This window comes from Neofelis nebulosa, chromosome 10, assembly GCF_028018385.1.
Source record: "Neofelis nebulosa isolate mNeoNeb1 chromosome 10, mNeoNeb1.pri, whole genome shotgun sequence".
NCBI classification, from domain to species: domain Eukaryota; kingdom Metazoa; phylum Chordata; class Mammalia; order Carnivora; family Felidae; genus Neofelis; species Neofelis nebulosa.
In genome coordinates, this window is record NC_080791.1 from 81,278,766 (window position 1) to 81,296,772 (window position 18,007).

At 34.9% G+C, this 18,007-nt stretch overlaps 1 protein-coding gene across 2 annotated transcripts in view; it reads left to right on the plus strand.

The window, feature by feature from the left end:
• ANO3 (anoctamin 3) overlaps positions 1-18,007 on the plus strand; it is a 427,436-nt gene that overhangs the window by 241,990 nt on the left and 167,439 nt on the right. For both annotated transcript variants that reach the window (XM_058688488.1, XM_058688489.1), the window contains one exon: positions 6,714-6,832. In XM_058688488.1, coding sequence (XP_058544471.1) covers positions 6,714-6,832 — 119 coding nt within the window. The remainder of the gene's footprint in view (positions 1-6,713; positions 6,833-18,007) is intronic.

Here is an 18,007-nt window from a genome sequence, read left to right on the forward strand (position 1 = left end):
TTTTCACTGTATCAGGCTCCCTGGTTCAACATATTAAATAATTTTTGAAGCTTTGAGAATCTTTTTTTTTAATATAATTTTAATTATATATATTTTTTAAATATAATATAATTTATTGAGATAATTCACATACCTTACATTTCACCGATTTTAAATGTACAACTCAATGGTTTTAATGTATATAAATTTGTATATAAATTATAAAGAATAAAAATAACCTTGGGGTGCCTGGGTGACTCAGTTGGTTGAGAGTCTGACTTCAGCTCAAGTCATGATCACACAACTCGTTGAGTTTGAGCCCCGTGTCAGGCTATGTGCTGAAGGCTCAGAGCCTGGAGCCTGCTTCAGATTCTGTGTCTCCCTCTCTCTCTGCCCCTAACCCACTCGTATTCTGTCTGTCTCTCTCAAAAATAAATAAACATTAAAAAAATTTTTTTGAAATAACCTTAAGCCATTATTATTATTATTATTATTATTATTGTTATTTTAATCTTCGGCCCCAACTACTCTGGCAATCCTGGAACACACTATCATTAGCCACGTATGAGAAGGTTGCACAGGTGGAAGTAAGTGGAGGCCATCTAATAAGATCACTCACACATGTTTAAAATTGCCTAACAGTTACCTTATCCATTTCCAGATACTCCAGCAGTTATATTAAAATGTAGCAAAGTAATGAAATGGCATTAAAATAAAGAAGAATTGAGCTGGAATACTTTGTTGGTTAAAATTACACTCTTGGAAATGGCTCTAAGGTTTATGCTGCAGCCATAGGAGGCTCCTATCCCGATTGGTCCCCTTGAGTTTTGAGCCGATGTTGGTTTGTAAACAAAACTTGGAAGAGTTAATGGATTCTCACTTGTCTCAATAAAAGTTTTCATCATAAGTTATATTACTGATGATTGAAAAAGGGATTTTTAGATTAGATTTTAAATTGCTCATTGGTATACTCAGTTAATTACGTTACTGTCCATTTAAAATAGATGATATGACTTTTTTTGTAGCCCCAAAATAAATAATTGGTTTTGTATATTCCTAATTACTAGAATTATAAATTTAGAGAAAGATCAAAGGAAAAGAATATGAATTTCTTCAATACCTTATGTGTACAAATCACATAGATTATTTCATTTAATTCTTGGAAGATGTTATTATCCCAGATTTTCAGAGTAAGAAACTTTCACTGACCCACTGCCTTAAATCTAATAAATGACATAACCAGGATTAATTTGGTCTCACTGAAATCATTATTAGTTGTTTTTATTATTTTGGACTTTTTATTACATTGGGCTCCCTACTTCAACATATTAAATGATTTGGTTAAGCTTTCAGAATCTTGTTTTTTTTTCCTCATATAGTAGCCTTATTGAGACATCGTTCACATACCATAGAATTCACCCATTTTAAGTCTACAACTCAATGATTTCTAGTATATTCACAGAGGTGTGCATTCATCACCATAACCAATTTTAGAATCTTTTCATCACCTCAAAAGGAGTCCCCATACCTATTAGCAGTCACCTATTATTCTTACCCCAACTCCCCAAGCCTCATTTACTCTCTGTTTCTATAGATTATTCTGGACAGTTCATGTAAATGGAATCACATAATATTTGGTCTTTTGTGACTAGCATTTTCACTTAGCCTAATGTATCCAGGCGGTCATCCATGTTTTAGCACTAATCAATACTTCGTTCCTTTTTATTGCTGAATAATATACCATTGTATGGTTCATTCATTCATCCATCAGTTGATGAATATTTGGATTGCTTTTGCTTTGGGGGCTATTATGAATAATGCTGCAAATTTTTTGAGAATTTATATTTTCATTTATGTTGAGAATGTACCTAGGAGTAGTATAGGGAATCATATAGTAACTATGTTAAAACTTTTGAACAACTGCCAGATTGGTTTCTACAGCAACTGCACTATTTTTCATTCCCATCAACAGTGTATGAGGGCTTGATGTCTCTATATGCTCACCAATGGTTGTTATTGTCCATTTTTTTAATGTTTTTATTTCTTTTGAGAGACAGAGCACAAGCGAGAGAAGGGAAGAGAGAGGAAGAATCCTAAGCAGGATCTGCACTGTCAGCACAGGGCTCGAACTCATGAACTATGAGATCATGACCTGAGCTAAAATCAAGGGTTAGGCGCTCAGGTGACTGAGCCACCCAGATGCCCCCATCTTTTTTATTATAGCCATCCCAGTAAGTGTGAAGTGGTCTCATTGTGGGGTTTGATTTATATGTCCCTGGTAATAATGATGTTGACCACCTTTTCATGTGATTATTGGCCACTTGTATATCTTTTTTTGGAAAAATGTCTATTCAGATCCTTTGCCTATTTATAAATTGGGTTATTTGCTTTCTTATTAATGAGTTGTAAGTATTATATGTATGTATGTATGTGTGTATGTGTGTGTGTATATATCTATATATACTCTTCCTGTTTCTTATATGGATACAAACACATATATGCATGTAAAAATGTTTACTTGTGTATATATATACATGTATATATAGCATTCATATATCTTACATATCTATGCTTAATATCTTAGTGCTTAATATCACTTAATTATTAATAGCACTTAATATCAAGTGCTGATATATATGTACATATATACCATGCATTATTTATTTATTTATTTATTTATTTATTTTTTAATATATGATACCATGCATTATTTTGTGTGTGTGTGTGTGTGTGTGTTATTCTACGTCAAGTGCTGATAAAAGTAATAAAGACTTATGAGGAGACAAAGAAGTATGGGAGGTTTTATTTTAGAAACAGTGGTCACGGAGAGATTCTCTGAGGCTGTGACATGAGCAGATGCTTGGCTGCAATAGGGATTGAGCATTCCTGGCAGAGAAAAGAGCAAGTGCAAAGGCTCTGTGGTGAGAGCATACTTAACATCAAGGATGGTGCTTACCCAGGGTGCCATGATGTAGCTATGACTTTTACTTGGAGCTAAGAAACTATTGGAAGGTTTTGAGTAGAAGTTTAATGTAATTTAACTTAAGCTTTGAAAGGGCCCCTCTGGCTATCATGTGATAGTAGCAAGATATAGAAATAGGAAAACTGGTTAGGAGATTCTCACAGACTTCTGCCAAGAAAGAGTGGTGGTTTAGGTTAAGAAACTACAATGGTGGTAAATTATCAACTTCTAGATATAATTTGAAGGTAGTTCAGACAAGAATGATGGACATTTAAATCCCGTAGTCATTCAGCAAATTTTATTGAATGGCAATGGCAGGTCAGACCTTGTTCTAGACATTAAGGACAAAACAGTGAACGAAAAAGACAAGAAAAATGAACAAAGCAAAAAACTGGCCCTCAAATACCCTAGTGAGGGAAATACATAGTAAATGAAGATAAATAAAAACATATTGCATGTTCAATACTGATAGATGCTAAGGAGTAAAACAAAGCAGAAAAATAAATGATACTTCATGCTCAGTCAACAAAATTTACTCAAGGATAGGACATTAGGTATAAGAGAAAATGAGGAGTCATGATTTTGGCCTGTGTAATTGGAAGAATGGAGTTGCTATTTATTAAAATGGTAATTGTTCCTGTATTTTATTATGCATAGACTTGGGAGAACATTCTTGTGAACATAGATTTTTTTTTTCTTTTAGATGATTTTAAGGTTCCTCTCCAGTTGTGCTCTTAAAACATATTGACATACTTTGTTCCAAAAGTTTTACCAATTTATATTGGTTCAGAAAACAAATGACTATTATCAGTTTCCCTAGCATCTGGATATATATTTTTTTAATTTTTTTGTATTTATTTATTTTTGAGAGAGAGAGAGAGAGAGAGACAGAGTGGGAGCAGAGAAGGGACACAGAGAGAGGAAACACAGAATCTGAAGCAGGATCCAGGCTCTGAGCTGTAAGCACAGAGGCCAACGTGGGGCTCGAACCCACAAACCTTGAGATCATGACCTAAGCTGAAGTCAGATGGCTTAGTCAGCTGAGCCACCAAGACGCCCCTGGATATTTTTATTAAAAATGAAAGATGCAATGGGGTGCCTGGGTGGCTTAGTTGGTTAAGCATCCTACTTTGGCTCAGGTCATGATCTCACAGCTTGTGATATTGAGTCCCGCATCAGGCTCTGTGCTGACAGCTCAGAGCCTGGAGCCTGCTTTGGATCTGTGTCTCCCTCTCTCTTTGTCCCTCCCTGTTCACATTCTGTCTCTCTCTCTCTCTCTCTCTCTCTCTCTCTCAAAAATAAATAATAAAACATTTTAAAAAATGAAAGATGCAAAAGAATATTTCTGTACTGGCATAAAATAGTACCTTTTTTATTTTAAGTTCTTGGTCATTGAAAGTATTAAACCATATAAAAATAAATGTTTTTACTAAATTTATCTCATCTTTCATTTCTTGTCTGCTTACAATTTTTATCTTTATCTGTTGGGATACTAATATTTATCTCCATCCTTGTCAACTTTAGGAGGATAGAAAATTATGCTTATAATTAGAGACTCTACCTTTTTTCATTCAACAAATATATTACAATTTTTATGTGACCCCATTTTTTTTTAATTGTGAGTATTTTATTGCTTCAAAGTTTCCTAAATCATCATCTCTCCAAATACTACAAGAAGCGGTATTACATAGTGGCTAGAAACGTAAGGTTAGAGCCCGATTTCTGGAACTCTATTGCCACACACCAAATGTAAGATTCTAGGTAACTGCTACATTTCCTCATCAGTAACAAAGTCTAGAAATAATACCTGTAAAGGATTTAATCGAATAATATGTGAAAATAATATGGCACCCTTCCCAGTGCTCGGAACAAAACCATTGGGACTATTGTTGACTTTTCTTTTTCATATGTCACACCCAATAGAACTCTGTTAACTTTTCCTTAAAAAATACATCTTCAGTTTGATCATTTCTCCACCTTGATACCACCCTGGCCCAAACCATATCCTTTCTACCTGATTATTGCAATAACTCCTACCTAGTTTCTCTGTCTAAACTAGCATCCCTCTCCCCACCTTTGACACCTACATCCTTCCTTTCTAATGTATATTTTCCAGTGCACTCACCAGAAAACATACTTACTGTTTTCTTAATTTGTGTTATTTATCATTTACTTCTTGTACTTGAATGTCCCATGAAGGCAGAATTCTGTTTGCTGGTATATTTCCAACTCTTAGAACAATGTCTGGCATATCATAAGTGTTTGATAAATAGTTGTTAAATGAATCAAATGTAATCTACATAAATGTAGGGAAAACATTATGGTATATTCGTGAGCATCAGCTTTGGAGTCAAATCTGGATATGTTTCAGTTCTAGATGCACTCCTTATTGAGTTAGTGACTTTGACACAATATTTAATCTCCATCTGCCTTAATTTACTATTAAATGTAGGTAAAAAAAAACATACCCACTTGTACAGTTCTTATAAGGATTAGAGGAAATAATACCTGTAAAGTTTCTGGCTCTTCATATGTACTCAACAAATGTTAACCATCAGTTAGCTCTTTTTAATAGATCTAGGTATAACTGTAAGTGCTTAGAACATTTTAACATAAGTGGCAATTAATGACATACTAAGACATAATATTACCTGTCCAATCTTAATTCATACCATTGCTAAGATTCCGATACTCTGGCTGTACATAGTATAACATATGCACAGATTTTATGCATTACTAATAAAAGAAATTAATGCATGTATAATAAATAATTTTTTATTCTGTTACAATACTAAGTCAAATGATTGAACTCTTTAAAGCATTATACATGGCTGTCTATGTCAAAGTTTATGTTTCGTGGGTGTCAACAGATGGAATTGAATAACTCTCTCCAAAATATTTTGATTTATTTGAAAAAGCTAAATATGTACGATTCTGTTTTTGAATTTGAAGAGAGGCTTGTGTCCTATGGAATGCAGATTTTGTGAGGCATGTCACAGTTCTTGGTTGTACTTGAAGTCACCATAGAGGCTTCTTGTTTTGTACTTTTTTACCTTGACTATAGCTTCTTCATTGTTCATATATGCTCTTACACGTGGTTGATATTACGGGGTCTTACTCTTTTTGTAATTCTAATAGGAATTATTTTTAATGTCCTCTCCTTTTTTTCTAGTTGTAGTTTCATTTCAATCTCCTAATATTTTTAAAAAGATTTTCTTGTAATGTTTGTTAGACTTTCTTCCATAATTTTTCAGAGCTTCTGTCACTCTTCAGTCAAATTCACATTTAGAAAACTTTCCAACTTTTAAGAAAACAAATTCTCAAAATTCATGCAGTTTTTAATTAAGCAAACAAGTGTTTGGGAATCTATTGAATTTTAAAATTCATACAGTTTTTAATTAAGCAAATAAATGTTTGGGAATCTGTTGAATTCTTAGAAATATCTTTGTCTTCAAGTTCAAAAGAGGTGATGAGCTTGCATGATTCTAATGTTATTTTCAAAGCTTAAGTACATTGAACAGTAGAGATGCATTTAATTCTTATGAAAGTTACTGTAGCGTCAGTGTTAATCCACTAACAGAGAAGCTGTCATGTTATTTCTTTTCTTTCTTTTCTTTTTTTTTTTTAGCTTACATTTTGGCCAAATGGTCATAAGAGAGTTATACTTGGCTAACCCTTGGAAAACATGAATAAAAGAGAGATTAGTACATTTAAAGAGAAAGAAAAGGAAGAAGTATAAAAATGGATGTAATTTTCTCTTTCTCTTTTCTAGCCCTAGGAAAAGATAAGGATTACATGGATGAATCAGAACATGCTAATTATGACCGATCTCGGCTTATTAAAGACTTTGTTCCCAAAGATAATTCTGAATCCAAGGCAAAATTGTCTAAGGTAATACAAACTAAACTGTCAATAAGTCACTTGAAAGCATTATGTCTAAAACCTTGCATTTCCTTTCAACATTAATGCATATTGTGCTGGAGAGTATAAGAGGGCACACAGCTTAATACACATCTTTAAGGACTTAAAGGTGGAAAGTTATATGTAGACATCATATTCATGTATATTATCAAACATTTTTTAAAAACAATCTGAACTGTAACATTAACCTTTAGGGGTTTATTGCCTCATTTTACATTTTTATTGAAAGGCAGCATGGTTGCGTGAGAGCATGGAATGGACCAAGATTTGAATTCTAGTTCCACTCCTTCCTAGTTGTGATAATTTGAACCGGTTAATTAAACTCACTGAGCCTTGTTTTTTTCATCTGTAAAGTTGGATTATGCTGTCTGGTTGACAGAATTCTTTGATGAGTGCATGAGACAACCATATGAAAGTATTTTAAGAGCATAGCTGACTATATGCAGGTTTTTTATAACAACATGGAGGCAGAGAATACCTCATTGAAACTGTAGTTCTTCCACAGAGGAAGAACTGGGCTAGAGTTCAGTTTAAAAAAGAAAAAAAAAAACCTGGCTGCAGCAATCCGACCATCCCTCAAACAAAATGATTTTGTGCACTCTTCAAAGCATCTGAGTTTGGTTATTCAACACCAAATAGCATCCCTGTTTGATATGTTTCAAGACAAATTCTGACTCAGTCCAAGCCCACTTTTTTTTTCATTGTTTCCTATTGATTAAAGTGGGAATGGCTTTGTAAAAGAAATTCGCAGGTTAACACAGGGGAATGACTTGTTTTCATTGTCTCTGCAAGTCTAATAATCACACCCTTGAATATATATTTCTCTGATGTTTGATTTGGTTTGGCTTGGATTAGTTTTGAAAATCCCTTCATTAGTCACCACAAAAGCATCAGTGAAGAAATTTGGCACAATTTAAATATTACCATCATAAATGAGACCAACTTTGATAAATAGATGTAAGAATAAATGCTTGTGTCAAATTTCTCCATCCCTCTTTCGTTTTGTTTTGTTAAATGTGATCAGTATTTTGTGCCAGTAACTCTTAGGTTATCTTTACAAATCAGGAGTTTGTTTACCCTGTTACTTCATCGGCCTCCTTGTGACTGTCTGATCATCATGATGTTTAGAATGTTTCTTCTATCTGTGAAACATTGTTCCAAGTCAACTGAGAGGCGAGGTTATCAGAAATGGGAAAAAAAAGCAAATAGATGTTATTCTTTAAGATGCCTATGGCACCAATGAGCAGGCAAACACAGTATGCTTTAAATAATTAAGAAATGAAGGGCTCCTGGATGGTTCCACCAGTTAAGTGTCTGACTTTGGCTCAGGTCATGATCTCACAGTTTGTGAGTTTGAGCCCTGCATCAGTCTCTGTGCTGACAGCTTAGAGCCTAGAGCCTGTTTTGGATTTTGTGTCTCCCTCTCTCTCTGTTCCTCCCCCGCTCATGCTCTTGTCTCTCTCCTTCAAAAATAAATAAAAACATTTAAAAATTTTTTAAAAGTAACTAGGAAATGAACTAAGATTAAATAAAATCTGTCTCATCTGCTTCTCTAGGATTTACCACATGCCACTAATGATACCCCACCATTTTATTGTTGCTCAACAGTAGCCTGCCCTTTCTTTGTTTCTTTCTTTCCTTCTTCCTTCCTTCCTTTCTTCTTTCTTTCCTTCCTTCCTTCTTTCCTTCCTTCCTTCCTTCCTTTCTTTTTTCTTTTCTTTCTTTCTTTCTTTCTTTCTTTCTTTCTTTCTTTCTTTCTTTCTTTCTTTTGTTGTAGGCTCCACTCCCAATGTGGGGCTTGAGCTCAAGCCAGAGATCAAGAGTCACATGCTCTACAGACTAAGCCAGCCAGGCACCCCAACAGTAGCCATTTCTCAATCTCACTTTGACCAGACTTGAACTGTGTAATATAAAAGTTAAGAAGAAATAGTTAAACCTACATGCATATTTTATTTTTGATGTTAAGGGAATGGTATGTGATGATGGTAATAGTTGTTCCAACTAAGAAATCCTAGTATAATGTCTTACTGAATCTAATTACATACTTTCCTGCTATTGTACTTCTACTCAAAATGTAGAGAAAAGTCATGCATCACCTGGGTGGTTTGGACTCACTTTTTTAGATTCTGTTGAAATACATCCACTTTTATCCATTTCATAGCTTAGGTCACAGTACAAATCCCGTTTGAACAAATGGTCCCATTATAAAAAGAAAGAAAATGTTTACTGGTTACTTGCCTGTCTACAAATGAAGGGCAAAATAATCTGTTGGATTATGTTAATTGTGTACATTTGTTACAGGGAACCTTGAAGAGCAGTGACTTTTATTTCTACTTTTTGGGCCAGTATCTGGATATCCTTACATTTATAAATTGGTCAACCTTCCTCTTACTCCTTCCCCACTACTAAGTGATATGAGTAGTTATGTGCATATGTGTGTGCATATATTAGATTATGTATATTTTAGGTTGGACCTTATGAAATTGACAAGATCCCTTCATTTATGTGCTACAAAATAACAACTTTCATATTGTTTAAATTAACATGTATGAATATATGTATACATTCTGTGGCTGAAGATCTGTGCTTCAGATCTGGCTGAAGATCTGTGCTTCACACATTTTTTTTCTGGTTGGGATATTGTACTGGTTGCCACATGCCCCATGCATATGATGTGATGCAACTGATATTTTATGTCTTTATAGAAGTTACTCAATTGCAAAGGGATCATTTTAGAGGTGAGGGAGCAAGTTTAAGAAGCAAAAACTTTCAGGAGAAAGTGACTGCTAATGGAAACTATATCGTGAGTAATGATAAGTACTGGATTACAGGAAAACAAGGGGAGCTTTCTAACAAAATTTGCCGTATTTCTTATGAACCTAGCTATAAAGTAGGTAAATTCATTTTACATTGAATTTATGAGGAAGTCTGTTGAGCTCATCAGCTGTAAAAACAAACAAGCAAATCTAAAAATGTATGGAGCATTTGATTTGTCAACCATTGTGCAAACGTTGCCTGAATGATCCTGAATCAGCATGCTGAGTTTAAATTATGACCATATATCCACTGCTTACGATAATTTAATAAAATAAGTATATTTGTAAGGCACCATAGTTTGTTATAGAATTAATTTTGAGAATAATGAATTGGACCTTTAGGATATTTTATTCTAATCATGAACTTTTGGGATGTCATTTATGCTAAAATCCTTTAATATTTGAGAAAATGAAAACATCTACAATACAACTACATCTACAAAAAAACATCTACAACTGATATCTCCTATGATGAAGTGATATTGATAAAGTAATAGAAAATAGTAGTAAATATTTATGTTATGTATTTGGAAGATACCATGTGCAAAACTTGGCACTTGTAGGACAAATGAAGATCGCACATATGGACAGGTTTTGCTGTCCAGGTATCGGGATGCAACACAGGATACATGCATATAAATGGAGAAAGCTAAGAGGCTCTGGAAATGAGAGATCATACTATGTGATAAGTCTAGATTTAGGCTAGCCTCAAGCTTTTTGACAGGAGCCATTTTAAATAACTCAGAGGCACTGTAGTAGATGGGACATAGGCCACAGTCTTTCTTCCTTATATCTCTATTTTTAGCACCTCCCATCAAGAGATAGCATCGTTAGAATGGCCTTGGGCCTTGCTTTGGCTAGCAGACTGCTGCAGAAAGTCACAATGTGACAATACTGAACCTTGGACTCCAAAGATCTTGCGCTCCCATTCTTTCTCTTGGGACTGTGCCTCCACCACAGCAAACAAGCCAGAATTGTCCTGCCTGAGGATGAGCCATGTGGATCAGAACCTAGTGAGCCCAGTTGCCCCAACTGAAGCAGAAATATGAGAGAATTCAGTGGCAAAGACCAGGAAACTCAGAGCCTGAAACAGTTCAGCTGAACCCAGATGAACTACCCAGTTGGGCCCAGCCTCCCCACCGAATCATGATCTAAATGAAAATCGTTTGGTGATGATTTGTTTCTCAGCAGTAGATAATGGATGCAGCCACGAATGTTAAAGGATAGCATGTTGGCTGACACCAGTGATTGTTAATGTAACGTGAATTTTTCCTCCATTACTGTGAAGATTTGAAAAATTGTCCCTAGGTTTTCCACAACATACTCATATTACCCATTTCACTCCACAGAGCCCAAGTATATTTTAAATGTCATAATCTAAATAGCGTGGTATCTAGCCAGCCTATCTAAAACATTCTGACATTGTTTATCTTTAAAAAAAACAACTCTATTTGCAAAAGTGTTTTCTTTGTGATAATATCAAATCAGGGTAGAATTTCAAGATTACCTTCAATGGAACTATGTGTGAATAGTTAGCAGTAGTCACAAGTACCCACTAAAATTGGTGAAGAATTATTTTTTAAAGACAAATTTCTTTCTTTCTTTCTTTCTTTCTTTCTTTCTTTCTTTCTTTCTTTCTTTCTTTTTTTAACATTTTGACAAAAAGTCTCTGTCACAACTATATGGATAAAACATTTCAGAAAGTAAATTTGTAATGAAAAAAAGAAAAAAATCTGTAAATCCATATAGACCAAGGCACCTGCTCTGACTGCAAGCAGAGTTCTAGAGTAGAGAGATTGTTTTTAAAACAGTTTGGGTGAATATTTCCTTTTTCTGTCTTATTAATATAGAGATCATTATGAATAATGATTAAAGGTAACATCCTACAGCCAGCTGGATGACCCCCAGAGGCAAAATCCCTCTCTGTCAAAGCGCCCTGTCCTACACACCAGCTAAGGCCTCTAGATGTGGATAATTTACAGGAAACATCTACAGTTCATTTAGGTTAGAAGGCACAAATCTGTGAAGCAGAACCCATGGCTTCTGTAGTGAATGTTAATGAAGAATTTCCTGCTGCCACTATCCCTCAGGATGCCAAAAACAATTGCAGATGTGGCCAATAGCCAGTCTGGGAATATGAATCTATATTCCAAATTACAGTGACTTCTCCTCTTAAAGGATGCTGAGTATCAAAACAGACAGGAAAAAGGTTATGGATCAGGAAAATCTTGATATGAATATTTTAGCAGTTCATTAAATTTAGATCACAAAGCCATTCAGTTTGACTGTGTCAACTGGCATTGGCAGATGGTGTTCATCTTTAACTCAACTGGTAGCAGGAATAATTTTCTATGGAGGCTGGAGACACATCATATGTTGGAGAACACGAGAGGAGGATGGCCTCTGCAGTTTCCTGTACCTTCCAATGGGTATCAGCAAATGTTTCATGTGCCTCAGTGGCTCTTTGCCTCCAAGTAGTGTATAGGGATTATTAGCATTCTGAACTTGCATACTTTTTTTCCTAGCAATTATGAGATAATGATGACTTAAACTACAAGATAAATGACTAAACTGGGCTGCTTTAATTGACAAAATTACACATGAAATTAAGTGCTAATTATTTGCATGTAATGGGATAAGTCAGTTTCTAAGGAAAATGTTCATATTTTCATAATGTTAAGACCAGAAGTAATATTTTTTTATTTAGTAATGTTATTGTTGGAAATGGTACCCTAAATATTTAATTTTCATATATATTATGGAACATACAACAGGTTATCTTGATTTGTTCATCTTTCTGGCCACTGTCTTAAGTTTATTTTCTTGCCTAGTATAAGAAGACTTCTTTTCCAGCAGCCCAAAAGATGCTTGGTCTTGTTTGCAGAGTCTTTGTCTAACATAGAAGAAAGTTTTATCCTCCCTGCAACCATAGGAGTTTAGTGCCATTTAGTATTTACCTTGACCCTCAGAAACCTTCCCTAGTAAGTGGTGAGGACTTGTGTTTTACCAGCCTATTGGTAGTGTAGATATTACAGAACATTTAGTGTAAGATTTTTTAGAATCCTTCCACATTATCTGTAGATTACTTAAACCTAAACGTAGTATGTGATGTGTGTGTGTGTGTGTGTGTGTGTGTGTGGTGTTATGATGAAGGTATTTCACATCGGTAATGAAATATTGATCTTTCAAAAATGTGCAAATGTTCTCACAATAATAGGTCAATAAGGGGTTACACTAATTTTAGATGCCTAGTGCATCTTACACCCAAATGAATTATTGAAGAGCTAAACAGTTAATAGACTTAAAATGGATATATAAATATAAAATAAGCATTTTTTTTTTTTTTTTGCTAATCACAGAATAGTGAAATGGCCTTTCTAAATGGTCTTTTTAAAAAAACAATAAAATCGACCATGGGGGCGCCTAGGTGGCTTAGTCAGTTAAATGGCTGACTCGATTTTGCCTCAGGTCATAATCTCATAGTTGTTGAGATTGTGCCCGGTGTTGGACTCTGTGCTGACAGCAGGGAGTCTGCATAGGATTCTGTCTTTCCCTTTCTCTCTCTGCGCCCCCCCCAAAACAAATAAAGAAACATTTGTAAACAAATGATTATGGAAAACTTGACAGATTTGACTATTTACATACTAATCAGTATCAAAATTACTGTAAATAAAATTAGAGTAAGGGATAAACGTAAGATATGATAATGAACTGATATAATAGAACATACTTACCAAACAATAGTTAATATTCTTAACTTATAAAGATATTATATAATCGATAAATATGAGTGAAAAAATTGAAAAGTATTATAATTTAACATGTAAAACTATTAGCAGTCAGTACTAGCAATTGCAGAAATGCAAACATAAGCAATGTTCTTTTTTAATGTTTATTTCTTTTTGAGAGACAGAGTGTGAAGGGGGGAGGAGCAGAGAGAGAGGAAGACAAAGAATCCTAAACAGGTTCCAGGTTCTGAGCTGTCAGCACAGAGCCTGATGTGGGGCTCGAACTCACCAACTGTGAGATCATGGCCTGAGCCAAAGTCAGACTCTTAACTGACCGAAGCCACCTATGGGCCCCATAAGCAATGTTTTTTTTTTTTTTTTAAATCAAATTAAAAAATAATTAAAAAAAAAAATATTGACACTATAAACTGTTTATTGCTAGCTGGTAGACATGTATATTGATCCTCATTTTCTGGCAAACAACAACAATGAGGATTAAAAAAGCCTTAAAATAATCATACCTTTTGACCCACTTCTAAGAATTTATTCGGAGAATATAATTAGATGTTGGCCCATATAATTATGTTCGAGGATGTTTCTCACACTGTAATTTGTGGGTGGTGAGGGACTATAAACACTTAAATGTTCTAAAGTAAAATTTAAAATTAAAAATAATAATGCCTTCATTTGTAACGATGTAGATGGAACTAGAGTATACTGTGCTAAGCGACATAGTCAAAGAAAGACAAATATCACAATTTCACTCTTATGTGGAATTTAAGAAACACAACACATGAACATAGTGGAAGGGAAGGAAAAATAAGATAAAAACAGAGAGGGAGGCAAACCATAAGAAACTCTTAAGTACAGAGAGCAGAGTTGCTGGAGGGGAGGTAGGTGGGGAGGGTGGGCTAAATGGACATTGGGCATTAAGGAGGACACTTCCTGGGATGAGCACCAGGTGTTATATGTGGTAAATCACTGGATTCTACTGCAGAAAGCAATACTACACTGTATGTTAACTAACTTGAATTTAAATAAATAAGTTGAATAAAAACCAATCCCTCAAATGAGGCAATTGAAAAATAAACTTCCAAAAATAGGTAAGGATGAGAAATGATCACAATGTATGATTATACAAGAAGGTTGTTATTAAAAGCAACATGTACAGTTTGATATTGATTATATAAAAATATCTAACTCTTACTGAGAAGATACACAACAAATTTTTAAGTGTTTATCTCTGGGTCATAGGATTCAAATGATTTAAGGTTATGTCATGTGTTCTTAAATTCAAGCTGTAAGTATTATCATACAACATCATGCCCATTTTGAAATTTTACACGGCTAATGAATGACTGAGCCAAGATTTGAAAAATAAGATGGTTCTGTTTCCTGAAACTGCTCTTCCACTTGCTACACTGGCAAGACAAGAACAGTTCAGGACTTCATCTTTGTAGTCTGGTAGCTATTGTAAGTAGCATTTCGGTTCCTCCCCCTAATACATATTGGTCACTTATACACCGGAAGCTGCGGTAAGCACTTTGTATGTATTATCTCATTTAACTCCCACACTCAATGAGAGGAACCAGTAGTAGTCTCATTTTACTAATGAAGAAAATAAAGGTTAAAGGTGTTTTGTCCAGTCTCTGATCTAGACAGTAACCCATCTAGATTGTACCATGTCTCTTTGATTCCAGAACCTGTGCCTTTCTGACTCCAGTTCAGTAGTTAACTATAAGAAATATACTTACACATTAATCACACCTTCAAAAACCTTGAAATGTTGCTCTGAAATAGGCAGCTTTGCTTTTTATTATCTGTGTGGCTAACCTACAACATCCCAGGAATGGACTGACCTGTTTGTACTTTATTTTTGTATCAACAAATAAGTAAGTAAAAAAAGCAGGGAGTTTGTTTCAAATTTAATATTACTAAATGTCAGTAAAAGTCAGTCACAGGGAGTGGGTAGGTATTCCTTAGGATTGCATAATAATCAGTAGATAAAATATTTTCAAATGCATCTACTCTATGGAACAGGAATTCCCCTTGTCAATCAGAAAAAAAAAAATGTTCAACAGCTATGTTGGAATGGAAGGCTAGGAAATCAAGACATGAAGACATTTTAATTGTAAGAGTAAATTTAGGTGAGGGATGAATTTGATGAATTGGTGTCTTTAGTTCTTTCAAAGACTATATGGGAAAAAATATGCCTGCCTATTTAGTATTCCATAGCCAGTACAAATAAGCAAATGAGATGTACAGATATTTTCTCTTTCCTGACACTAATATTTAGGTAGTAAGACATATAGGAAATTTCCTGAATCATCAACTCACTGGTTTTCTCTATGAGAGCTTAAGAGTTCATCTTGGGAGATCTACCTTCTAAGTCTCCCTGGGGAACTTAGCTCTAAAATGAGAGCTGCAATAACCTCTCTGCAGAATTTGTACATGATTATCGGATGTGAAAGTAAACTTAATAAATTAGTGTGTCAGCATACCATTGAAAAGATTCAGATGATCGTTCTACTTGACTTTTATACATTCAATCAATGGTAGGCCCACATCAGACCGGTTCTCTGCTTAGACATGAAGGCAGTCAGAGAAGTCAGATCAAAACTTATGTTATTTGGATACATTGAAAGTCAAGTTTACATTAATCTCCCACCTCCAGGGCCCCCAGGTTATGTGTGTAGAGAAAGACCACAGGATTGGGGGTTGGAGCATTTAATAATGCTAATATTAAATACTACAATGGCTAATATTTATTGAGGATTTTTCAGTGATTTTGTTGATACATTCTTTTAGCCTCACGACAACTTTAAAAAGGTGGGGTCTGTTTTTTACTCCCATCTCATACGTGTGGAAATGGAGGCTCAGAATGGGTAAATGATTTCCCTGTTAATATACAATTGGGGAAGCAGTAGGCAGGAGTTGTATAGAGTCCACCACCCTGTTAAGCATTGGGCGAGGTTGTACAGACTAGAGGTGTGCACAAGGGACTGCAGGAAGCGTGAGACAAGTTTATCAGGTAGTTCGAGAACAGGTTCACATTACGGGGGAATGAATGACCATATGTATTAGAGACCATGAGTTTTGTGCTTTCCGCAATGTTTTATGCTTAAGGAAAAATACAATAAAACTAAGACTCCCATGCTCAGATCCGGATAAACTGTAAAATATTCGTTCCTCCTGTGATGCTTCTATTCCTTCACCTTCCCATGTCCTTTTCCTCCATTCACACTAGCATGGAGACTTTTGTGTGTGTGTGTGTGTGTGTGTGTGTGTGTGTGTGTGTGTGTGTTTAAGTTTATTTTTGAAAGAGAAAGCACAAGTGAGGGAAGGGCAGAGGGAGAGGGGAAAGAGAATCCCAAGCAGGCTCCCCACTGTCAGTGCAGAGACCCATGCAGGGCTCAAACTCAAGGAACCATGAAATCATGACCTGAGCCCAAATCAAAAGTCAGATGCTTAACTGACTGAGCCACCCAGACATCCCAGGGCATGTAGACTTGTTAATATCACCAAATGAGCCTATCAAAATATTAATTATTTGAGCAGCTGTCACTATTTTTAAAGAAAATGTCAGCAAATATAAAGCGCTGTTGAATTTCTTAAATAATTTCTGATGCTTGTGGAAATTTTTTAATTGAGTAATTGCTATTGACTGCTTTGCAAGATATAAATCGAGAGTTCAGATAAGGGTCTCAGTCATTGAAACCTGGATGATTTGATTAATCCCTTGATGATAGGCAATTTCAACACAAGGATTACAATAATCTATGCTTTGTCTCATAAAGGTTTCAAGCTATTGTGTGAAGTTAAAATTCCCTATTTTGTGGGTTCACTGGAAGACCAATTTTTAAGCATGTTGGTTAATTCAAGGCCATATCCATTAAGTGGCTGTTACTTAGTTCAGTATCCTGTCAGTCCCAATTCTAAGCTGTCTTGTGGAGGCTTTCTTGACAGATATAAATGTAATCCTCTGTTGGGTCTCATCATGTAAATGTTAACCACAGAGGGACAAAACTGTTCGATTTTTTATTTTAAATTTATTTTTAAATTTATTTTTAGATAACATTTACTTCTGTTGCTTTCAGATTACAGTCACTTCGTTATACGTAGCCCCGAGCCAATATGCTACAATGTCAAGTTTAACCAGATGCAGGATTTTTCAGAAACCATAAAGGTTTCTATTGTACCTTTCTGCCATGAACAAGAAAATGAGGCAATTTCCTTGAAAAGCTGAAAAAAAAAAAAGGAAATCCTAGTGAACACCACTCAGCTATCAAAAACATTAAATAAAAAATGTTTCACCAATAAAAAAGTTTTCTTTGCCAGACCACTATTATTCAGACTGAAACATACCTCCGACCTTTATGCTAATCTGCCCAACTCGTTCAAATAACAAGAATGTGCAATAGATTATTAGAAATTGACAGTAAAATTATGAAAATGTCACTGACATTATATGACTAAATGTCACTTAGGTGAATCATACACAGAAACTATTAACCAATGACACATGAAGATGTCCTCTAACCCCACCCCCCACCCCATAGCCAATCCTCTTAAATAAATTAAAAAAAAAAAAGAGAAGTTCT